At 35.9% G+C, this 25,734-nt stretch overlaps 1 protein-coding gene across 1 annotated transcript in view; it reads right to left on the bottom strand.

Moving 5' to 3' along the window:
• Positions 1–3,942: 3,942 nt before the first annotated feature.
• Positions 3,943–25,734, bottom strand: part of LOC128475091 (bile acid receptor-like) — a 28,829-nt gene continuing 7,037 nt past the window's right edge. Inside the window, exons 2-11 of the mRNA XM_053457568.1 lie at positions 13,317–13,454; positions 11,376–11,738; positions 10,448–10,588; positions 9,903–10,042; positions 9,317–9,418; positions 8,102–8,201; positions 6,766–6,894; positions 6,335–6,451; positions 4,860–4,973; positions 3,943–4,695 (exon numbers count right to left, since the gene is read on the bottom strand). Coding sequence (XP_053313543.1) covers positions 4,460–4,695; positions 4,860–4,973; positions 6,335–6,451; positions 6,766–6,894; positions 8,102–8,201; positions 9,317–9,418; positions 9,903–10,042; positions 10,448–10,588; positions 11,376–11,738; positions 13,317–13,410 — 1,536 coding nt within the window. The 5' untranslated portion in view covers positions 13,411–13,454 and the 3' untranslated portion in view covers positions 3,943–4,459. The remainder of the gene's footprint in view (positions 4,696–4,859; positions 4,974–6,334; positions 6,452–6,765; positions 6,895–8,101; positions 8,202–9,316; positions 9,419–9,902; positions 10,043–10,447; positions 10,589–11,375; positions 11,739–13,316; positions 13,455–25,734) is intronic.

Raw genomic sequence — 25,734 nt, 5'->3', positions numbered from 1 at the left:
TATCATGTCCACACTGTTGCATTTTATACTAGTATAACAACACAGTTTAGGAAATTGCAGTTAGTTTTTGATTTTTTTTCCCATTGTTCAATTTGTTGATTAAAGACATGTATATATAGTGTAATATAAAAGAACGTTTAATAAATCAAATAACTGGTAACTCGCTATAACTGGAGTTAACTCGCTTAAATGTCATTACATTACAATCAAAAACATAACTGTGCTTCCCCTACCTTCCTACTTGGAAGGCAATTTTTAGCTTAATTTACCTTTATAGAGTTTGAAAGGTGAAGTAGATCTGAACCCCTGTAGGTTCTATTTCCCTCTTTTTGAGGAAGACTCAACTGATTATTAATTAGGAAACCTTGTTATATGGGCATTTACAATATGCTTTCTGTAGTATGAGCCCAGCTGCCAAGCACTCCTGTGATGTTTGAAATCTTATCCCCAACTTTAAGAGTTGGGCTGGCATCTACTGGCCTGTTGGACATGCACACACTCTCTCCCAAAGCTTACCTTACTGTGGCTGGTTCCTAGGCTTGCTTCTGCTGACACAGTGAGAGCTACTGCGCTGCCACCATGGGGTTCACATAGTGGGGTTATACTAGTGACCACACAGAGCACCTGCTTCCCACAGTGGGCTGGCCTAGTATTAAGAATCACACTGGGCCAGTCCCGACAAACTTGAAACATGCTGCAGAATATGATCTATACGTAAATCAATAAATAATAAGAAAAGGCACTTAGGCTGCGCGACTGGCCCTGTGTTTAGCTTTTTAACCAGTGTGCAAGTTGTAACTCAGGGTCATACCGAGTGCCCACCTCTAGGATACAGTGGCCAAACAGTATGGCTACTGCTGTTCTAACAAAGTAACAACAGATTATTTGCTAAAGCAGTTGGAACCGCCAAGAGCTCAGGCCTGCACAGTACTTGGCTTATGTCAGGGGTGTCCAACCTGCGTCCCTCCAGCTGCTGCAGGACTACATCTCCCATACTCCCCAGCCAGCCCCTTAGCTGAAAGAGCATTAAGGGAGATGTAGTCCTGCAGCAGCTGGAGGGCCGCAGGTTGGACACCCCTGGCTTATGTTTATTCTTGGCTATACTTGTCTTTGGAAGGCATTCTGGATATAAATATCCCTTTTGTTAAAACTAGGCTCCCAATCTATAGAAATTAATGGAAACCCCAAATTTTTGCCTCAGTAGTGCACTTTAAGGTCTCCGATGGGTCATTAACTTAAACTTTTTCTGCTATAAGGGAAAAAAGTAATGCCTTTGAATTGTAACAAAATGTTATACATACAAAGATCCACCAACACATTTATATAAAAGGGTATATATTTTTCTTCTTAACTCCCTGTCAAGCATGCATCCACAAGGATTTTTTGTATGGGTATTGTGTATAAATTGTTGTCTTGGGCACATGAGTGAAATTTTAGGCTATATTTGCAGTATTAAGCATTTGACATACAAAATGCAACTTAATTCTAATACGCGTAATAGGTTTATATATGTATTTACAAGCGCAATGTGTTTACAAAACTTTAAAAACTATAACTTGACCTCTTCTCATTTAATTTGATGGCAGATGTACTTTTCAAATTTCAGTCACAGCAAAGAAGAAAGCTGGACAATATGTGACAGGCCCGGATGTCATGTTCGTCATTGGCAAATACGATAAAATACACTTCTTCACGGATGGTGTCTGGGGAGCAATTACTGAGAGGGAAGGCAAACAAAATATCAAACCGGTAAGAGCTGGTGTAATTTATATGTTTCAACAAACAAAAAATCGTAGAGAAGTGAAATCGCGTACAAGACGCCGCCGCGCAAAACTGCGCACTTAAAATAAGCTTACGGCGGGAAAATCGGGCTGCGTGCGGCGATTCCTTCCTCGAGTACGCGCGCTGCAAGTTCTTTAACCAATCATTGACGAGCGCGGTCTTTCAGAAGCGCAACTAGTCAATAAGCGGCGCGCGTTTGAAAAGCAACTTTTGCTATGCATGGTAAGGCCTTGCCGTGTCAGTTTTACATATAGTCAGCAGGGGTCGCCCGAGATTCATTACAGCGTGTACTGATTTTATATTAAGTTGGGTATAGCCAAACGCATGTAAGGTGCGTGAGTGAGGCCAAAAAGCATAGAAAAAGACAAACAAATCAGTATGTAGTAAAATAGTAAGCAACCACAACTTTGTTTCGTTTACATTCATTTATTAAAAATGGCAGCATATTCCTTTCATATTTAACATTAAAAACATGTATTGAAAAGAGGCACTTCATTCATTTGGTATGTAATATTTATAACAATAGCTTAAAGTCTCATATAAAAATGTATAAAAATAGTCTCACTTGATGAGATTCCCTTTAATAAAATAGGAACATATTTCACAGCACAAAGTATTATTGTACAGTAAGCAAAGGAAAACCCTACACTGTTAATTCGTTTTATGTCAGTCAGCTGAAGGTCTTTTTTTGGAGACGTCATTCTTTTTTTGAACAGTGCAAATATTCATTCGCTTCAGTTTGCAATATTTCTTAGGCCTACACACAGTGGTGTATTAGGCCTGAGCCAGGGAAGCGATCACAGTTGTACCCCCTCAGCTCCCGCCATCCTTACCGAGGCGCACCGGGATATGATGTCATATCCCGACATCCTGCCTTTCAAAAGCGCCTTGCAAGCTATCCTATGGCGGCTGTGCTGAGTCGGCACAACCCTCCATAGTAAAGCGGACCACTGAGTAGCCGCACATGCCACACCGGGCTTAGAATAAGTCGCTGCCTATGCAGTGCTTGCATGAGAAATACTACCATATCATTTAACTCTAGTACAACTCACAGCTTTTATGGCTGCACCCTATCAGTGTAGACTGTTAATGGTATGTGTGCACCACAGCCTTCCCTAGTGGCTAGATCCAGGAACTGAATCGAAGAGGCTTGGGTGCTGACTTCGGGCAATAGTGACAGCAATGAGGTTTTAACAGCCGTCTTCACAGATTGTGTGAAGTTCTTCAAAAATAATGGAAAGTGAATCTGGAGAAGTTCACTCTACGTTCCTACAAAACATTGCTTTTTGAATATTGATTATTTATTAATACATGTATATATGCTGGAATTTGACAGTATTTTATGTTGACTGAACAAATATTTTTGTTTTTTTAATCTTGATTTTTAACTCTTGATCCCTTGAATTTCATCCAGCTCATAGTTAACCTATCCCCAAATACCCCATGCTTAAATTGCTATAGAATCAATTCATTTACAATTAAAACGCTCTCCAATAACTCATTTGTCATATTTGTAATTTTGTTTTTTTCCTTTGTGTACATTGATAAATCATATCTGTAACCTGCTCACATTTCACGGTCATTAATTTTATGATAAAATATCATTGTAATTCTGTCTACGGATACATTCAGGTCTATAATACTTTAGCTTGTGATTGTCAATCATTTTTAGAAAGGGTCTAATTAAACAGCAATTCTTTTTGTACCGTGTGTCAGTGTTCAAATTGAGCTGGGGACCTTGGCAGTGTCATTGCTTGATTCATTTAAAGGTGTGATCAAGAAGGTACTTGATAGGCACAATACCTAAAATCATTTCATATGGCATATATATATATATATATATATATATATGTATGTATATATATATAGAATTAAAGGCCTTTATACACATTTTTGTTGTGCTTGTGATCCTGGCACCTCATACATTACATGGCAGCTAATTTTGTCTGTTTTGGTTTGAACACCTTTCGAAATCTTCCCCAAAGTGCAAGTGTTTATAAGAGCTGTGTGAAGAGTTTTGTCCCTATTCACAAAAACATATCGGGATTCTTCAGCTAAGTTGCACTAAGATGCACCAGTATATATATATATATATATATATATATATATATATATATAGTGTTTGACAAAAACAGAATGTGATTATTCCTGATAGACAAAATAACTTTGGGCTGTAGTCCTACATTTCAGCGTTATTGTTCTTTATCGCTATTTAACTTATGTTTACATCTTTAGCTGTCAATCCAGGTGTGTATGGTATGTTTAATATACATTCAACCATAATCAGAAAGCCAGGGATACCAGTAACCAAAAAAGTTCCTCCAATAAGAAGTTCCCGGAAATCCTAACAATGATGACAAATGTTGTCAATATGAATGTGCAATGGCAATCAAGGCACTAGCTGATTGGGATCCATTACTTTATCACTGTAGGCCAAGTTTCAATACTTTTAAAAATAAATCATCACTGCGTATTATGTAACTACAAGCATACCTGTTTTATATATTTTTTCAACGTGCTTGCATGAAAACATTTATAACTGAGGTTTTTAGACCAATACCTATAAAGCAACATAACTATGATTGAGACATTTACATAAATTAGTAACATTATTGATTTCTATACAGTCCAAAAAAGATAACCGAAGGGTGACTAAAATTCCGAGGTTCTTAATTCATTATAAATCCCACGCACCATACAACAATGAAGTAAGTTTGGGGTCTCTGGTTTTCCATGATATGAGTATTTCCGAGTGATTGTGATTTAGGGTCCGGAGCTCAGTCAGACGTCCAATAAGTCGTGCAAAATGCTGTGGATCTTCTGGGTGATAGATCTTTGAGTACTTGTGTAATATTCCTAAAAGCGGCTCCTGCAGTTTCTCCACACGTTGCTTGTTTTTTAAGAGTGGGCGATCTGTAAGCAGAAATTATGTTACGTTATGTAAAAATGTCAACACTTTCTTTCTGTATCTAAATTTAAAAAAAAATGCTCGTTCAAAAAAGTAAGTGAGATACTTAGAAACTAAATACACGTCACTGATTGCAGTAGAAAGGGTAGAAACAGCTGCAAAAACAAACCTGAAAAAAACACTGTGATTGCGGAAAGCAATGCATACTCTGTTTCTGTGACATTAAGGGATCCCATACTTCTGTAAAAGTTGAAAAGTGGAGTAATAAATTCCTCACTGAGATCTAAAGACAAAGAGAAAAGAAGTATTAACAAACAATCTCCCCGGGACTATTTAGTTTTGACCCCTGCTGCTAAAATCCACTTTCTGAGGAGCTCCAAAAACCAAAACTAAATCAAATTAAAATCAAATCATAACCCATTATCTAGTTCAATGTATGTGATTAGAGAGCATTCCTGTGACATATAAATAAATAATTCATTATTTATGTGGTTTTCCTATCGCTAGATTCTAAGGATATAGTATGCAACTATATTTATGTTGTAATGTTTTGTATATTGTAAACACAATACATTTGAAAAAAAAGAAAAAGGGCATTTATGTTGACAGATTAAGGTCAAGTTGTAATACTGATCTCTAAACTCCTTTTCAAAAATGCCACATGAATGATCCTAGGTTTCTGTGTCAACTGTCATTGAAATACAACGCCATTGATTCTATGCTAGATTTTGGCTGTCAGAGAAACACACAAGTTTCAGGTGAGTTTTAGGTTACCCATGAATGAAAGCTAATATTTCATCACACTTAGCCTGCTAAATTTAAGGAGTAACCATGTATTATCAATGCAGAACTATTTTGACAGATGATTTAATGCTACATAATGAACAATAAATTTGGGTATTTTTATGCATATTTTGTATCATAAAGTATCGTATACACAGATTCAAGGTTTAGTTTACGATGACATGTAGTCAATACAAATTCACCATCAATGTTTACTAAACCTTTAATTTCTATGTTTACTACTACAAGTAGTATAAACCATCAACTTAAAGGAACAGTAGTGCCCATCTTTATATCAGGGGCAGGTGATGATCAAGGGTGTCATCTATGGAATTCTTTTATTTCCTTATATTTATATTATACGGATACTCTTTTTTTCTACATATGTCAGCTGAGAAACCTATTCAGTCCATGCAGGCATTAGTCAAAACAAGTAAAGATTCGGAAATACGTTTAGTGTAAAGCTGTATAACTAGAACTCCTTCAAACCTAACAAGGTGGGCCGATGCCTTTAACTGAAAGCTATATATATCAAAACCAAGTGTGTTTGAGGCATGTCTCACAATTTTTTTTTCTACTAAATGTCTAGTACTAGGTAATTTTCACAAAATCAGTGATTTGTTATGGGAAATGGACATTTTACTATTTATAATGTCTCTATTTATATTTGTAAAAAAAAATGACCTCATGTAAAACCAAACTGCTTACGTACATCATGTTTGGACAAGCACAAGGTTTTATTCATGATTTTGGATTACAAGAAGCAGAATTGGAAGCAAATGCAGGATCTGAAGTTGTAACTTTTCACCCGTGTGAAAATTCAATGACTAGATTTTAAACAGAGATAAAAGGCAGGCAAACCTGTGCTAGATGCTGGAATCTCTTGTCTATGAGGAGATTCTAAGGAGTATAGAGGACATCTGTTAAACTCCTGGATGTGACAGTACTCTGCAGGATGACTTTGGTATCTTGCGAGACCTGAAAGATGAATTGCTACTTTTAAGACTGGCTTCATCACATCACATCCAAAATATGTTTTGAGGTAAATAAAAATATAATTTAAGACAAATGATGTGCAACTTCAGTTTAACTACAAGTAAGCAGTTAATACATACAGATGTCATCTTCACTCAATGAAATACATCTTGTCTTCCACATCCATTTTGTTTGCTGCACTGACCAATTCATTAGAACCAGACTATTTACGCACATACATCGTTTCAGAATATATTTTTACAGTTATGAAAACAGTGCTATATAAAACATTCCATTTTTTGTACATAAACTTTTACCTTCATTGATAGGCAACACACATCCAGTTATTCGCTGATTGTATATTTGTGCTGAACGTAAAAACATTGCTTCAACAGTGGAACCTTTTAGGAGAGCGATCTGATCCTCATGATCAAGCATCTCAAAACCTACAAAAAAAAAAATAGAAATATTCTCTTTTTAGGAACATTTAGGAACATATAAGTAGAAGTTTCATAACAATATGGAACTCAATGTATTTCATTTTATGATGCTTTTAAAATATTCTTCAGAAATTAGCTTAAAATGCTGTATCACAGAAAAGGATATTTGTAGTACAATTTAAAATTGTTTTTGTTTTGAGGGTAATTTCTTTTTTTTTCTCATTTTGGTGTCATTAATGTCAGGCTTGGGATGTGGGTGCAAGGATGCATGTCCCTTTGGCATCTTAAAGTGTATATTAACTTGGATCTATTAGCTGCAACTCCCCTTAAAATCTAAATTAAAGAAAATGTATTTGTGTCCCTTAATTTTCCTTTACATCAAAGGAAAAGGACAAATTCTAAAGTTAGCCATTGTGTTCATTCATGACATACTAAAAATTGTCATTATAGACATTAAGGATTGCATTTCTCTGAGAGGTATACCCACTTCTTCCATACATAGGTATTTGCAGTGTGTAAGAGATAATGGAATGAAGGGATCTGGAAGTAGAATGAAGAGTGAACGGCTTGGCTATTTTGTGGGATGCGAATGGAATTCAAGCACATGGAGTAGGGCAGAGTGGACAATATTTAAGACAGAGGGAAGTGATGCAAGGAAATGGGGTTTGATTAAAACAAAGAAGTGCAGGATGGTGTTAAGACATCACATGGTCAAGATTGTAGAAGACTCATGATTGAGAATAACTTGAGAAAATGTAAATACAATTGGAAAACATAGAAACTTTTCTATCAAGAAAAAGAAACTAAAATTAGCATTTGGCAGGAGCAGATGTAACATTTTAAACATAGGTTTATCTAGTAAATACATACATTTAAAATATTTCCCCAGTGTTGAAGGGTGGAAAGAGGCAGAACAGACAGGAATGATTTGACACTACAATACTTGAAAAGGTACAAGTAGCCAAGGGCATAATGTTACTCCTTCCTTCTAGACCCCATCCTAAGATTCTACTGGGATGGTAGAAGAAGTAAAGAAAGAAACCTTGAGTGCGGCCAATGCGAGAGCAGCATGGCAGACTTTTCTTTTCTATTGGTGGCATACAATAGTACAAATTCCCTCACGTATCACAATTTGGGGTTCATAATAAACAATGTGTGATTTTTACAAGTGTGTGCTTTATTCCCTTTTCCCATTTGAAGGGGAACAACAAACCTGGGAGTCGTTTAGTAAATTCCACAAGGAACTGCACATGAAAAACAGCGGCTTCTGAGATGTGGTAGAAGATTTCTTCTGGATTCCCTGACTCTTCCAACTGAACAGATGAAAAAAGAGGCAAGAAAGACCACAGAATTAAGATATGAAAGGTAACTGTTCATTTACTTCTTCTTTTGTTTGGCACTAAATAAAATAAGTAAAGTAAAGGTAGCAAAGAAAATGTAACCATGCATGGGCCAAGCAAAACTAAAGCAGTAATTGACAGAGCCACCACAATGTTGCATAATAAAATTGCTCATAGAACACGTCATTTTCTAGGAATAGATAGAAACATAGAATTTTACATCAGATAAGAACCATTCGGCCCATCTAGTCTTGATGTTGTCTTGGATTCAGAATAGCTTTATGCCTATCCCATGCATGTAGAAATTCCCTTACAGTATTAGCGTAAACCACTTCTGATAGGAGGCTGTTCTGCTTATCCATCACCCTCTCAGTAAAGTAAAACTTCCTTACATTACATCTCAACACCTGACCCTCTAGTCTTAGACTATGACCTCTTCTTCTTACATTTGTCCTCCTTTGAAATAAGCGTCCCCTCTGTACCTAATAACTTCATTCTTACAAGTTTCCATATCTTGTATGTCATTTATTTTTTGTTGATTGGTAATTTCTATTGCGCTAATTCACAAGTAAAACTGTGCTCTGTTCAATAAGTGACCTTGCCACGGGTAGGGCATTTCCTGAGCACTGTGTGCTGAAAAGGAACACATGCAGTCAGAGATAACATTCTTGTTAAAGCATAGAAATATTGGATATACAGAGAGACCATCACTTACATTCATTTGATGGGGGTTACATATAAAAAGGTCATTTTGGTGCAAAGTAGTATTATTACTGTATGTGCAAACCTTACAATGGTACTGCTGATAGGAAAATTGCATTGGTTGCTATGAGGATAAGGCTATTTTTTTAAGTTTGCATCAGAAGAACTTTTTAAATGTTATACCTCCATGTATGATTTCCATTTTCCGACATATGTGAGTATTATAAGGTCTCTGATATACAGATAGTTGCCTATGATTTCTCATAAACACATTATTTATTCTTCTCGAAACGGCTATAATAAAACATGGTTAAAAATAAAGAGAAAACAAATTAAAATACTTAAGAAGTAAAGAAATATCTTTAGGTTCACATTGGAAAACTTACAAACATTTTCTGTTCGTCTGTAGGTAAGCCAAACTTTTGATGGGCAGATACAATATGATCGATCAGTTTACATTCTTCAACTGTGAGTTCCGGACGAGTAACCTGTTACAATTTAATAGAGTAATTAAAGGCTAACAAATAATTTAGGAGTAACAGATATAGTAAGCATCTAAAGTTTTTTGAGGAGCCATTGCAGAGCTCTGTGTAAAACATTTCAAAGAAAATGACAGGGCTCCAGTAATAACATTTTTCAATGGCAGTTCCTGAGTTTGTCACACCCAGTGTTCCAGATTAAAATTAATATACTTAGTAATTCCTAAAGTAAATAAACTATTTTATGTCCTTGTGAAACCTTTATTATTTACTCAGTGGTAGATCATACATGGGTTATAAGTCTATGACTATTGAGTGTATATTTTGGGTGCTCTTGTACCTGCACTCATAGGCAGGCATAGTGAAATGCTTCCAAAACTGGCACTCTATATGTAAAACTGATATTCTAATATATAATAATAATAATCTCTAATTATTAGTGCATTAATTATTATATGTGCATTTTTTAAAATCATTTTTTAATCAGTCTTACTCTGCTTGGCTTTGTAGTTGATGAAACATGTCTACTGTCACTCCCATCATCTTCCACCTTCACATTACAAAGTATGGTGCTGTTTTGCTTGCAGTTTTTTCGAAGCCTCTTTGATTTACACTGTACTTCAGTTAACAAACCTATAATATAATACCCAATAATAAAGTCTAAAAAGACTCAATTATCATAAACATGCAATGCTACAAATAAACCTCATAACAAACTATGCATCTTAATATAAATAAACTAATTAGTATGACATTGTATTAGTTGAAAAACACACTTTTACTCATCTGCTAAAGATTTTTTCTCTCCACCGGTTATTTTTTATGTTTACAATTGTGACCAGTTGGAAAATTTTACTTTCTATCATCAATAAGTAAAGTTCCTTTGTGAAGGTCTGTGTAGCAATATGACTGCCCATTATAGACTCAAATTCCTGTTTTGGAAATATCTTTTATTCATTTAGGGACGCTGGTTGGCAGATGCTGAAAATATGCTGTACAGGCATTTCTGACTTTAAATGAGTATCAAGCACCACTCACATTCTGCTAGCATTCCTACAGCTTTGCACTTCTTTAAACGGCACTCCTGACACTTCCTCCGCATATACATATCCATCTCACAGTGACCCCCATTCTTGCACCTGTACACTGCATTCTTTGTAATACTGCGACGGAAAAAACCTGAAAGAAACAGTTTGACAAATTTAGAAGAGACTGACCAGTTTTGGAAGCTACCATGATTTTTTTACAGGAAAAAATATATAATAGGTTATGTATATATATATATATATATAAAAATACAATACAAGAACGTGGCTGCATGAGGGATTTATTTAACTCTCCTTGACATCTTAGCAGTCATTCTCAATGCGATTTGAATAAAAATCTGATTTTAAATTGCAAAGGCCACTAACAATGGCCCAACTAATACAAAGTATTCTGTCCTTTTTGTTCTAAAACAAAATGTATGCGGACATCTTCATCCATCGTTTAGCATTGCCTAGACTTACTGTGAGTGCACCGCCCAATTCATGGTCCCATGTTTGCTCCACTGATTGGCTGCTTGAAGCAGCCAATCAGTGGCAGAAAAATGCCCCACTGAGCACTTTATGTGCATGTTGACGGGGGTTGACCAGCGATGCTACTGGGAATATCACATGGATGCAAGCAGGAGGAGACATATATAAGTAGTTGGGGGAGGGGGTAAATGCATATGGGAGTATACTGCACAATCCCGATATGCATTTGCAAGGGGGGACCACACAAACATTTAACAGGGCCACTCAGTTGAATGTGAGGTTTCAATCTATATAGTGAACATGGATGTAAAGATTCAATACATTAAAAGGGGCTTAATGTAAGTCCAGTAACATTGTAAATCAATTTTAATAAAGTACATAACCTTTTTATAAAGTCACATCTTTCAATCAAATTCTTGTTGCCAGATAATATGTTGTTAATTGCTTACCTTTGCACCCTTCGCAGGTAAGCGCATTGTAGTGATAGCCTGATGCCTTATCCCCACATACCACACATAGCTCTTCATGCCCTTTCATTCGGATGGTGGCGTGGCTTATTCTTGGACGTTTAATGGACGGATACACCTCCTCTACACCGTGACTCATTACGGAAGGAGGTTTACTCATTTCACACGTGTTTAGAACATACTGGCCATCACCATAAGTGTTGTCCAGGCTGTACGCACTGTAGTGACACTGTGATGATGGTGATTGCAACACAGGCGAATATGGCATGTTTGTATACTGACAGTAGGGGGTCGCCTGGAAGTCTGAATCTGGAAGTTGATAATTAATGTGTTCTGGCAGGACATCTACGATTCAAGGAAAGAAAAAGATAAGCTGGAAACAAACAGTGAAAAGGAAAAGATTCCTAAAGTTTGGAATAACAACCCTTTAGCTGCTGTTTGGTTAAACCATACCTAATGAGTATTATGTCATGTGGCACTCTTTGGGATTTACTCACTAAGGGCTAACTTTCTTGAGAATCTGGCTATTAAAAAATAAGGGCAGCTTGGCTTTCCTAGTTACACACTTAGGACGTAAAAAGCACATCCTTTATGCTTATTATCATTTTAAAATAAAAATTCATTTCTCCATATGCCATCGGACGGATATAATACAATGTTTTAATAAAGCCCATGTTTAGCATTCATTAGATGGATAAACACATTTTAACAGTTATAAAACAATAAGAAAAAGGGGCATCTATTCAGCCAAAAAAAGTTACGAACTTTATACCCAAATACCGATGTTCGCCAGATCACACATGCCTGCTTTCTTTTAATCTGACTTTGAAATATGCATTTTCAGCTTCAAATGAATAAGAAAATTTCTAGCTGCTAACATAATTGCAAAATAATTTTCTAATGATTAATTGTCCTTTTAAACTTAGCTTCTGTACATTAAAAATGTCCACACTGTATTTCTGATCCATTTGATGTTATTTTAATGGACAAAATTTGCATTTCTTGCAAAAACAAGGACATTTCTAAGTGACCTCAAACTTTTGAACAGTAGTATATATATATATATATATATATATATATATATATATATATATATATATTCAATAGTGAATAGATTTATATATAGTATGTAGATGAATGCCTCTCAGTTTAATTTATTTCTCAATATTTTCAGATTTATTTTGCAGATTTATTTTGCAGACTTTAACTATAAAACATGTTTTAGTGCTATTTCACATTTGACATCCTTTAACTTTTATACATTTATATCCTTTATACATTTACTTTATGCCCTGAGGAAAACCCATGTTTATTTCACTATGATTCCAACATGATTGCATTATCTGCAGACCCGGAGACTGCTTAAACAGGTAGTCAACTGATATTTTGGGCGATTTTCCCTGTCCAAACACTACCCTGAGCTGATTATTAATGGCAAACGTAATGAGGTTCTGTTTATCTGATGACGTCTGTTCCTCCATAGAATCTCACTAGTCAGTGCCAGTGTCTGTAACATTAAGATTGATCCATTTTATTGTTTACCACCGGCAGTATGACGATGAGTCAGGGTGTCTGTCTAGTTGATTGGGCTGAGATAACAGAGTAAGAAAGCATCCAGAATACCAATATGCCGCTATCTAAATACATTATTCAATATATAAACCAGAACTGTTTTTAAAGGGAAATAGTAAAGTATTTTTGGAAAAATGATTACATTTGGTAAGGGCGGATTTGCAAGTCCATTATCTAGACGTTGCCTCATCACCCAGATGAGTTAAATGACTTAGTCTTACACTTTATGAATATTAGGCATGTTGATAACTTTTTTAGCATTATAATGTCCTGTTTCATCTACATTTTTTTCAAATTTGTAGGTATTGCGTATAATAGCACCCTACAAACATCAATTGTTAATAAACTTACCATAGTAGGGCAAGGGTTCTGCAACACAGTATGTATCAGAAACTGTTACATAGCTGTTTGCCATGGTCTGCTCCAGCTCTTCCCACTGTCTCATTAACACGTGTTGCTGTGACGGTCTACTCCAGAAAACCTGAAAATCTGTAAAAGAATAGTGAATTGTAATCTGTTTTCACAATTCAAGATTGTAAGCTTGTCTGAGCAGGACCCTCCTTGCCTCTTGTAAGTCAAATTGTTATGTAATTTACTACTTGTTGTTTTATGTTTACCCCTTGTTACAGCACTGCAGAATATGATGGCACTATAGAAAACAATAAATTATAATAATACGTGCTTTACATTGTAGACAAGTACAAACACCTGGTGGGTTTATTACTGGCCAGAATCCTCCAACATCCTTTTTCTCGTAATATGCCACAGACCTTGTTGGATATGTCAACAAAAAAAATCTGCTCTAAATATGAAACCCATACGGAAATATAGAAATTAGAAGTGCACACCATAGATCGCCTGAAAGGCAAATACATAAGGTATGGTGCTAAGCTATGTAAGTGCTCTTTAAGGTGCAATAAGTATCAGAGAAGTTAAGATCTAATTAGGTACTGTTTTTTAGGGTTTCCTTCTCTCTCATGAGAAGAAGAAGTTTTAAAAGAACTGTGGGTCAGCCGACAATTTATCATGAAGATGATACAAATAATCCGGTTGTATTATAGCATTATATAGATACTGATCATGCTCTTTTCCACTTTTTTGACTATTCATTTTATAACCACTGTCTGTTTCATCTTCAAATCAGATCTACTTCATGACTTTGCTCCCAGGAGGTTTTAGACAGAGGTCAGAGTCATGCAGGAACAACACATCATACCCTCAAAGTTATACTTCTGATGAGAAACAAGCAGTTCAATGTGTGTAGTGATGCTGTCTGATAAGATTTAAGCAGCTTTTTCAGTCAAAATAGCAGTCCTGATTTTATATATCCACCTGTAATCATATCTAACCATATGTAATTTATACAGAGGAAAAACAATATTCAGTGAGCCAAAGTTTTAAACTTTGGTTGCAGCTGAACAAAAATTATAAAGAAAAACACGATATTGCTTCTCTAACAACAATCGATATCCCTTTGCCTCTTTAGTCTGGCATTTTCTTTTACCTGCCATGTGTACACAGCTGTGGAATATATGTGTACATCTTAATTAATAATGTAGTAATGTACACTTTAAGTTTTGTATGAAGCTCTCTGGAATCTTCCAAAGTTAACAAGCATTGAATCCTTCCTACTGCTGCTGCACTGTGGGAGCTGTTGCTATTTATTAAAAAAAAACAGTTTTGCAATTATATATGAAAAAAAATCTGCAAATATCTTCCAGATCGTGAGCCAAAAGCACATTTTTGTACATCTGCCAAGAAGGTTCGGAATTCTGGTTTGAGAAACAGAAGCATGGAGGAAGTGGTAATGCTTCATCATGAAAACAGCAGAAGACAGTACTACATTTCATATTTTAACACCCCCGCTAGCATTAAAATTTTCCTCTCCTATAACTTCTTAGCTGTTAGAGCAGCATCTGTACACTCGTCATATGGTGGGCTACACTACTAGCCAAATGCTGGCATGATATATTGTTCTCATGGAGGAAACAATAAGTTCTCTGAAGATAGTCATATACACACCCCATACGCTTTATTTTATTAAGCCGTCTACATTAATAATGTTCACATACCAAAGATGGCTTTATCACGCATTTGTTTGCTTTTAATGGCAATGGTGTTGATTGTATTTATAAGGTCTTCTAACAAGTAATTGTGAAGTCCAGGTAACACTTTAATCATAATGAATATCTATATTGTTTCTATAAAAAGCAGTCTTGTTTATTTCGCAAATGTAGTCATCTCACAGAATAGATGTTTCAACTCCTTCCTTCTGATATTATGTATGGACAGTTGACCAGCAGGAAACACTTTAGCACTGTCCCTACCAAGCCAGAGAAGTCCCCAGGTATAGTTTGAAAGAAAATTGGAATAAATAAAAAAAATATGCTGTTAAAGGTTCATAACAGCCTATACAGTATATGCACTTTACACTTTGAGTCCAAGGGGTTGGGGCATAATTTTGGTCTTGGAAGAGCAATTTGGAAGATCAGTTTGCTATAGTTAGATTTCGATAACAAACGTGTTATGTTACATTACAATTATTTATATGGCACCAGCAGATTCTATAGCAATGTTACAACAGAGTCAGTAAAATAATTTCAAATAACACACAATAACAAACTGGTACAAAAGGAGAAGAGGGCCCTGCTCTTCCGAGCTTACAATCTAGTCGCTGGTTAAGGGGGAAGTGAAACAGTAGGAGAGGACTGCTTGGATGGGAATGAGCTGATTGAGTCAGGATGATCTGTGGAGGATGTTGGTCGTTCAGATAGCTTAATTAGGATCTGACTTAAGAGTGTTAAGAGTGTTAAGAGGAAAGGTTGTACGCTTCTCGAAAAAAGAAGAGTTTTCAGAGAGCTTTTGAAATTTGCATACAAGGGAGAAGAGTGTGACAGAATGGGGTAAGGAATACCAGAGAAGGGTCACAGCATGTGTGGGATACTGAATGCAGCAGTAGGAAGAGGTAATGAGATGCGGATCATTAGAGGAACGAAGAGGGTGGTTAGGGGTGCATTTGGATAATGCGATGTAGGGGGGTGCAGAGTTCCTAAGGGCTCTGTGGCCAGGATAAGAAGTTTGAATTTGATTCTAGAAGGTATGGCGAGTCAATGGAGCGATAGGCACAATGGAGCAGCACATGAGGAACTGTGACAGAGAAAGATTAGTTAAAATGGAAGCCTAAAATAGTTATGCTATTCATATATACCTAATTTAATTTAACCTTTGCATCCTATCACACAAGAAACATATACTCAAGTCCCCCTGTTATTTCCCAATAAGTTCTAAAACAAATAGTACAACTAATAGAAACAAAGTCATTTTCTTAGTAAATTAATCCAATAGATGTGGTTGTTCCTATTTGTAGATTAAATGTGCAGCCTATGAAGGTCACAGTACACAATACAGTACAGGATAGGGATACACGTGAAGAGGTTCATTCAGCGGAATCCCCTCATATGTATTTGGCCCTTTTTTCCCCACACATCCCAGCTATCTATTGTACAACGCTACAGAATATGATGGCGCTATAAAAAACAACAAATAATAATTTGATGTGCAGGAGACGTGCTCAACACATTTCCTCTCACTTGGAATTCTTATTGCCAGCCAGCCTCAGTGCTGACTTGGCAAATATTCCAGGGGGTCTGAGAAGACCCCCATGTGCATGTGCAGAAAGTGCTCCCATTAATTAGGAGGAGGCGTTCAGCTGAAGCTCTATTTTGTAGTTGGCGCCTATACTTGCATTACATTTTCTAAGCCATGCATGAAAGGAATATTTTTTTATAAAGCAAAACATTCTTTGGGATGTTTACATACAGCTACAGACAGTGGCTGATTACTCCAGATATAAATATATTCATCATATACATATACACACATATACACATATATACACTGTATGTGTTGTACATATTAAAATACTTTTACGCTTGTGTGAGTTTGTTATTTATGATTTAGTTTACTGTGGTGGAGAAGGAGTTAATACACACTACATTCCTGAGAAGGGAATATAAGGTGGACCAAATGGCATTTTTCTTGCATTAGTGTTTATTCGTGGAAGCATACATATCTAAAGCCCCCATGAGAATGTTTATATATGCAACGCAACCATCTCTCGGCTAACTATGAAAAACATGAAAAGGACAGTTCCAATTAGAAGAATGAATGGCAGCCCATTTATTTTAATTAGCGCAGTTTATTTGCCACCAAAGATGCATCTTCTATTAACCCCGTACTGTTTGTCTTTCTTTTTCTGTAAAATCCACAGTCCCAGTGAACAGTAAGGAATGTTATTCTATGAGAAACATCTTCAATAATCAGATGACCTGTTAATGAATTGTTCATGCCTCCCACTGGTTGGCTGTTTTATCTCCTGTTATTAGATTATCCCCGAGGAATATTGGAACAGGGTGAAGCTGCGGTTATGGTGTTTCTTAAAAGGAGGAAAGTTACAGTCACATGTCCCTTGTGTTATTGGGAGTTATTTCACGGAATGCAAAAAGTTGTCACAGACATTAAATAAAAAGAAGGTTAAAAAAGATGGATGGGGGTACGAAATGAACGTGGGGGTCGTTTGTAACATTACAAGAAAAAGTCAGGACCCGCATAGCTGTTTTCATTATCACTTTTTTTTTTCTGGAGAATTTCCTAATTGAATTCCGAAACTTGACCATGGAAGGCCATAGGTTATAAATAGGAACTTCATGCTAATGTAGCTATTAAGAAAGTCAATCGCCTTCACGTTGAAATAACCAGTTTTGGAGAATATGGCACATAATCCAGTAATGGTACTGTTACATGTACACTTCTAAACTAAACGTAGCATTATAAATATCATTCCTAACATTGTAGAACACCTAACCATTTCACAGAAATCAAATGATCATGAAAAATATGCATAATTTCACCGGGAAGCTTAACGTGACACAACACAGCCACTGATGGGTTATTCCCACAGAAATTGAAAATAAAGTTCTAAAAATCTTTCACATCGTTTTTTTGGGGGGGGGGATTAAACCATCAGGGGAAAGAATGAAGAATAACATGATATAACTACTAAGGTTTATTTGCTTGGTGTGGTACAATACAACTCACATCTTCTCCAAGTAAAGTTCAAAAGCATTAGTTGCAGAACAACAGCTGTTTTTTTTATTTTGATCTCACCCTTGATTGTACATATATTCATTAGTTATAAAAAAAAACACTTTTAAACTGTATTATTTCACATACACTGCTAAATTTTTTGGAAATTCTGTGCATTTATCATCCTCTGTGAGAAAGGAATTTCCTGCTGTCTGTAAATTTCACATCTAACATTAGAACACAACTACTATTAATCTGAAAAAAAATCACCCATGGATTTGAAAAGCTCTGGTATGATAGATATACTTTCTCGAACATAGTATATGAAGAGTATAAATATATTAGTATATTATATAGTATATTATTGTATTGTTTCATTTACCTACACACTTCCCTCTTTGTAGCGATAACCTATATATTCAATGTTTTGCTGAAATATTTACTAATAATTCATTGAAAATAACTTTTACAAACTAGTTATTAGCAACAATCAATTTATACTCTACAGTCATTTAGAAGATGGAACAAATACTGACAGTTCTTTTTAAATGTTGTATTATTATTATTATTAATATTATTATTAAATATGTAGCAGCACAATAAGATTTTCAGGCAGTAAAAAATTTTTTTATATAAAAAATACATTTTTTCCTATTCTCTTTAGATTTGGTGGAAATAATATTAAGGTCATAAAAAATTTGTGAAGCCACAGGATGTTTGTTGACTTTTTTTAGAGAAGAAGCAAAAATAAATAAAAATACTAAATAACTAAAGAAAAACACACATGAAATCCTTTCCCATATTGCCAGTTTCAGAGAGTTTTCTGGTCAGCTGCTTGACCTTAAGACACAATGCATGGTTTGATAAATTACAATTCTTACAAAAATATGGGATAAATTAACCCCTCCATTAATAATACAAATAAAATCTGAAGATTAAACGCTATTCTGCATTTTCAGAAGGAAACATTTAACTAAAGCTGTTGAGGCAGAAAATTAACTCCAACCATTATTTCTTTACATAGCATATTTATCAAGTATGTATATATGTATGTAATTAACACGGTGCCATAAAAAACTGTATACTTCTTGTTGTAGTTGTGGCTTGATTCTAACTTTAAATTATTTAATTAAGGTAATCAGGGAACCTTAATAACAATAACATATATTGAATCTATATACACTCTGTATCTTGATATACAAATGGTATATAAAATGAGGTATTCGAGTTGATTATATGGTGAGAAATACTTAAATACTGTGGTGAATGATAATTATGCTTAAATAATAGTAACTGTTGTTAAATCAAAAAATAAACGTAAAATCAATTAGATGCAATAAAACTACAACAAAATCACACACCAGTCTTGACAGATTGCAGTAAAATAACAATGATACCAAGCTTCGATAGATTATCAGAGATGATGAGGAAAACCAGCAAAACAATATCAAGTGGAACTCTGTTGGTCATAATGACTACTTGAGGAAACGTGGGAAGGATTCTGGTCTATAACTTAGGGCGCTTAAATACAGGTCTATGTAAAGCCCTCTGGATCCAGGCACAGTCAAGCCCTGGGTTGAAGTTCCACTAGCACATGTTGTGTGGTTCTTCTTAAGGTATTTTTTACTATAGTATTGATAGGTTGCTATATAAATAGCAGGTTTTTCGGTTGAAAGGTGTAACCTACAGAACAAGATTTCGGTTATAACCATGCGAACCAAAATCACTATTACCTACACACACTTACCTATGGGTAACTAAGGAACACCAACAACACAAGAACTGGTAACTAGCTATTAAAATGCTTAGTTAGCAACTTTGTTGCGTTGTTGGGATCCTAGGACAACTATTGACCAATAGTTCAGCCTTCATATCAAATCAATTCTGCTGTAATTCTGCTGTCTATGACGTAAATCACATTTTGGAAAATCATATTCATAACACTTCTACACAAAGACATCCTCACGTTACTTTGGCTTCAGCATCCGCAGTACAAATTCCTATTGCTATAATGTCTAGTAGCTGGGGAAAGTACAGTATTTATCCTTTATAGCGGGAAGGTGAAGTAGCTAGAAAACTCAGTATTGTTGTACCCCCATATGATGCCGATTACTCATATATAGTCAGATAAATTGATATGGTAGTTTTTGGCGCAAATGATACTTCAATGGAAATAAGTCAATAAATCAATAAAAAATGTATGATAATGTCTAAATGTGCCATGAAGAAATGATTCCTTTGAAACATGGACTGTTCTAATCTTGTGATACTATTTCTCTTCCTTTACAGACACCAGAATGGCCATGGTGTTTCCTCACACATTGTCATCAGTGTAGTAATTACGATAAAACCAAAAGTACATAATTGGTTTGAGATTACATGCATTTGCTTTCCCTTTTCATGAAAAGCCTTATCTCAAAAAAATGTTTGCTTTCTAAACAGGTAAATATGCTGCTAAAATGTTATGTTTACCTTGTAATTGTGTGTGTACTAGAGGGGGGTGACATTCCTCTGCCACAGCAAACACTGTGTTCAGTAAATCATGCCCCAAAGCGGCAACAGGCCGTCACTGGCCTTTCGTGAAGCCCACAATTCTGCTTGGGTCTTGCCATACAATGTATCTGATGAACTGACTTCTATAACGACTTGCACAAATGATTGAATATCACATAATGTGAGCTCCTGGAAGATTAAGTGATCATAGGTAGAACTAGCATGTATCTCTGAACTTCAAGTGGAACCACTGCATCACCAGACATCATTTTGGTGGACATTAACCTAAAACAAACCTCTTCAGAGCAGAATTGCTTACATGCCTCAGCTTTACAAAATATACAGTTGCCATGTTATAAAAAATACTGGCCATACCATTGATTCAATAGAGATATTTATGACATTTTTAAAAGTTTGTTTATTGGTCTTACCAGTTAGGTGGACCACATAATACCAGGCCATTATCCGAACATGAAACTCAGATGTTACGTTTCCTATCATACGCATCCTTAACCTAATCTTTCATTTCCTCGAATTTCATGATAGCTACTGTTTCCTATCATACGCATCTATAACTTAATCTTTCATTTCCTCGACTTTCATGATAGCTACTGTTATGGTATTGTTAAGGCCTAAACATTCAAGGCAAATCATTAAAAACATAAAATAAATAGTGATTTCCGTACAAAGTTTTAAAAATGCTTCTATTACAGTAGCAACAAATGCAATGGGCCTATCCGCAGCAGCATTCTATTAGTTTATATTGTGATTATACTACTTTTCAAACTTTGCACGAGTAATGCCTTTTCTTTTAAAATAAATGAACACCATTGTCTGCAGCCCCCTAAAAAAGAGATCAATTTATATAATTTTAGATAAATATTCTAGCATATATTGAAACTAATACAAAATGTATGTTTGTTCTTCATGGAAACTGCAACTCGGTTGCATAACTGCAGAAATAATTTTCTCTTAGCTGGTAATTAGTTAATAATTGATTGATTGAAGCCTTATGTAATAGGCATTATCAGCATCTCTTGGCCTTTAAACATTAAGGCGTACTACTGAGAATAAGTGGTTTTAGGGACACCCTGTAACATCGTAATGCTATGCAAATAATAACGAACAAGCCACGAGGACAAAATGATCAGTTCTATTTTTCTGTCCATTGATTTGTGGAACTTACTGTCATTTCAACTGATCTTAGCTTTCAGCTTCATGTCATGTTGCAAATCTGAGGCTAGTTCAATGCTGATTGTAGGTATATAGTAGACATATAATCAAAATATTTCCAGTCAAATAGCACAGTCCTGGTACGAGACTTCCATCCCTATTTTTGAGTGAACTTAAAATTAAAGAAAAAAAAACATATCTATAGATTCATAGAGGTAGTTATATACTTTCCTTGTTGCGTCTAATGACCTAGCCTGATGCGGAGAATACGTGATGGGCAGCAGTTAGCAGCTATTTGTTGTTGATCAGAACATGTAAAGTACTGTCCTGCAATATGTGGGATATACAAGCTCAAAGAAGTAAATCAATTACTCGCTTATACATCACATGTGCTGCAAAGGTAATCATTTACATGTGCTGGCCAGTGGCACGTGTAATGTACTAGCAAAATGGCCAAGGTGGCAGACCTACCTGCACCAAAATGGATTACAATTTGTGCATCTTCAAAATACTGCATTCTAAATAAACTTTGCAAAGAACAGCTTTCTCAAGTGAATTAATATCAAGGTCATATAAAACCTCTCCAGATGAACACTGATTAGCTGCAGATTATGTTAGGATCTGGGATGACTTCCTGGGATAGAAGGATCCTGAGGCACAAGAGGTTTTGTGTTTTAAGGAGAAATAAAGTGATTTAAAAATGCATATACATATGGAACAATGCAACAATTCCTAACATATCTAGATGAGACTTCAGGAAACAATGGGGGCCAAGGCAGATAATTAAGCATGTATATGTAATTTCTGTATCGATGGGGAAACAAAGAAAGCTATGTTTAATGTCCTATTAGATGACAACACTAATCTTGGTGGTGGATATTTCATTTAATGCTTCATACATATCAATGACTTTCACAAGCTTTACAAAAAACACTGGTGTCCTGGTACGGACACTCTGCCTATCCCTGCTAGTGGTTTTGTGTTCTTGGAAGCCACTGACACTTGTTTAACCCTTAAACAGAGGCTTCCGTCTCTGTGGACGGATCTCTACTACACTAAACTAAATGGACCACTGGGATATGACTTCCATAGAGTCAATAGGTTGGTTGGGGAGATCAAGGATCTCCCTTGGAACAAGACCATTGATCAGTGGGACACTGGGGAGCTTGATAGCCTAGACTAAGATACATGACAGTGTAGAATATAGTATGTCCCGATAGAACCTCTGTTAAAGACATAGGACAGCCACTGATTACAAATGCTAAAGAGCACACAGTGAGAACTAAACAAACATTCAATTATTACCTATAGATGCCTGTAGAAATAATAACAACTTCATAAAATCCATGCACATTCCACAACCTCCCTCCCCAATATTTTTAAGCAACTAATAATTGTATAGTGTTGTGCATAGGGCACTGTATTGGCAATCTCAATCAAAACATGCATGTGAGTTATTTCTTTAGTGGGTATGTTGCATAACATAAATATATTTATTTTCATCCAAAGCAACTAAAGACAAGTGAATTAAGATATTTAGAATTTTGTTATTTACATCTGTACCATTTATGGAAAAAGTTTTTTGTGTTGTTTTTATAGATTTTTTTCTTTCTGTATCATTTATATATAGGTATGGAAACCTGTATTTATCCTGAGAAAGGAAATCTTTGTTTATCCATGAAAAAAACAATATATCATTTGTACGGGTACACTAAATGAGAAAAAAGAAAGTAGGGTTGAAATTTCTGACACTCCTTCAATCCCCAAGGACTGTTCATTAAGAGCCAACATATGAGCCAGCAACTGCACGCTGACTTATTAGGCTTTATCTCTTTATAATCCAAAACCACATATCTTTGGAATTAGAAAGCAATAAATCCACAAGTGTTTATTGCTGCTTTGCTGAATTCAGCGCTTGCTACTTTTCACAGAGAAAATCCGTTACGTTTTAAGTAAGTTGAGTTATGGGAGAAATGTATCAAGCCGTGATGCATGACTGAGCTCTGTGAAACTCTCGGGTATGAACAGGTCTGTAATTATTGGACTATATGCACTCACTGGGCGTACTAGGTATATTTTTATTCGATTTGTGCTCAATGCTTTGTGTTCGGTAGTTAAACAAAATCCATCCATCTCTGTCCTCCAAAATTCGTCCAACATTTTTGTTTTCAAAAATCCCATTCGTCCGACCGGTTGCCATGGACACAAATAGTTAACAGGTAGCAGAAGTTGAATTAAAATGGGGAGATGCTCCCTCTCTTTGTGTAGTTGAAATGGCAGCCGCAGCGACAAACAAATGAACAAAGTTTTTCGGATGGCGCACATTCATTGTTCGTTTCTTTCGTCCAATGTTGCATTTGTTTGTTCGGACGAATGGACAAAACGGTAAAACGCATTCGTATAAAAACAAAACAAAATGGGCAAGTCTAATTTTTAGGCTTTTTTTAACTTACTTTCTGTGGAACTCACTATAGTCTAGGACCTTGGCAAGCTTCTACTATGAGAAGAACATAGTTGGTAATTGAAACCTGGGAGAGTAAATTTTAGGACAACTCAGCATGGCTTGGGTGGCAAAAGAAGCTGGAGGTCGGTGGAACTGACAGAGAGTGAGCAGCAACTTGACATCATTCAAATCTTACAGAGGTCAAAATGCTGCTCCAGAGGTAGAGACAATCTACCTGGAGCTTCTGGTTCCTAAGTAAGGCTACATCGTCAGCTTTACTTCCACAGCAAGCAGCACTATAATAAATATAATAAAATAAATTTTTCACATCTCCTGATGCTCGTTCACAAACCACACCCCTGGTGATTTCTTTATTGTGTGGTTTGCTCAACCACTTCCACATGACCCTTATATAGAAGATCCAAATATTGTATTGTTTTCCTTATGAGTAGTAGCACAAATCTCTAAAGATTTCATACAGCAATTGTAACTGACATATGTTTCTTAAAAGGGGTAAAACGAGGTGATTCCAGAATCCACATACACTCTGAACAATACAATATTCGTAGAGATATACAACATTATTCAATGGGAAACATAAGCAACTGTCATTGTCTCTTGAAATGCGATGTAGTAAACTGAGGGTGATCAGATGTCCCCAATTTTACACATAACCCCCTTTGTATTCGCTGGAAAATTTGCTTCTCGTTTTCTGAGAACTGGCTGTAAGAAAAAACAAACAGGGGGGTCTAACAGCCTTTCTATTTGCAAATTCTTCATTCTTTCTGTATCAGAAGCTTGTTTATATGTCACTAACAAAGTATCTGCTCTTATCTAAAAGGACTGTCACCGCTTTCTGTATCATGATAAAGCCTGTGTACTCTGCCAAGTTCTTGCACATCCTAAATAAACACTTTTGTGCGCTGGCTCGGATAGCTTAATCCTATTAAGAAAGTCGGGTTTTTAATATATTACATTATTTTAATGTGTTATCTCCAATGAGCTTCTGATGTAGAATATTTGTGGGTGGTAATCTGCATTGTGGGATGCATTTACTAAGCAGAGTGAATCATTTGTGCATATACCTTACCTATGCAGTGTATACATACACCACAACATTTTAAGGGGTGGCTAGAGTCAGAGAAGAGGAATGGCAGGGTCAGAGCCGCGAATGGGCAGCATCAGAGATGGGAATGGGCCACATGCTCACCTTACCCAAATAGCCACTTTCCAGCGCTCAGCTACAGATCTCCACCGACCTTCATGGATTTTACAGCTCCCTGGGTTGGTCACAGGACATCAGAGGATCTCCCCAACTGGCCCATGACCCCCACTACCAGCAAAATCAGTAGTGTAAGTTAGGACTTTTTCAGGAAAGCTAGGACACTTGGGAGGTATGCTGTACATATCGCATAGGCATTGCATGTAATGCCAAACTGGGTAATGCAAAATAATAGAAAAGTGGTGGAAAAAAACACTATTTGAACACAAAAATGTTTATTAACAAAAGTGAAAGACTAGTTTGAGCTATTGGTTTGGTGGCAAACCTAGTAGAAAAGTTTCCTCCCATGCCAT

Source organism: Spea bombifrons, chromosome 2, assembly GCF_027358695.1.
Source record: "Spea bombifrons isolate aSpeBom1 chromosome 2, aSpeBom1.2.pri, whole genome shotgun sequence".
Lineage (NCBI taxonomy): Eukaryota > Metazoa > Chordata > Amphibia > Anura > Pelobatidae > Spea > Spea bombifrons.
Note: the sequence above shows the minus strand (reverse complement) of the source record. Positions and strands in the feature narration are given on the sequence as shown.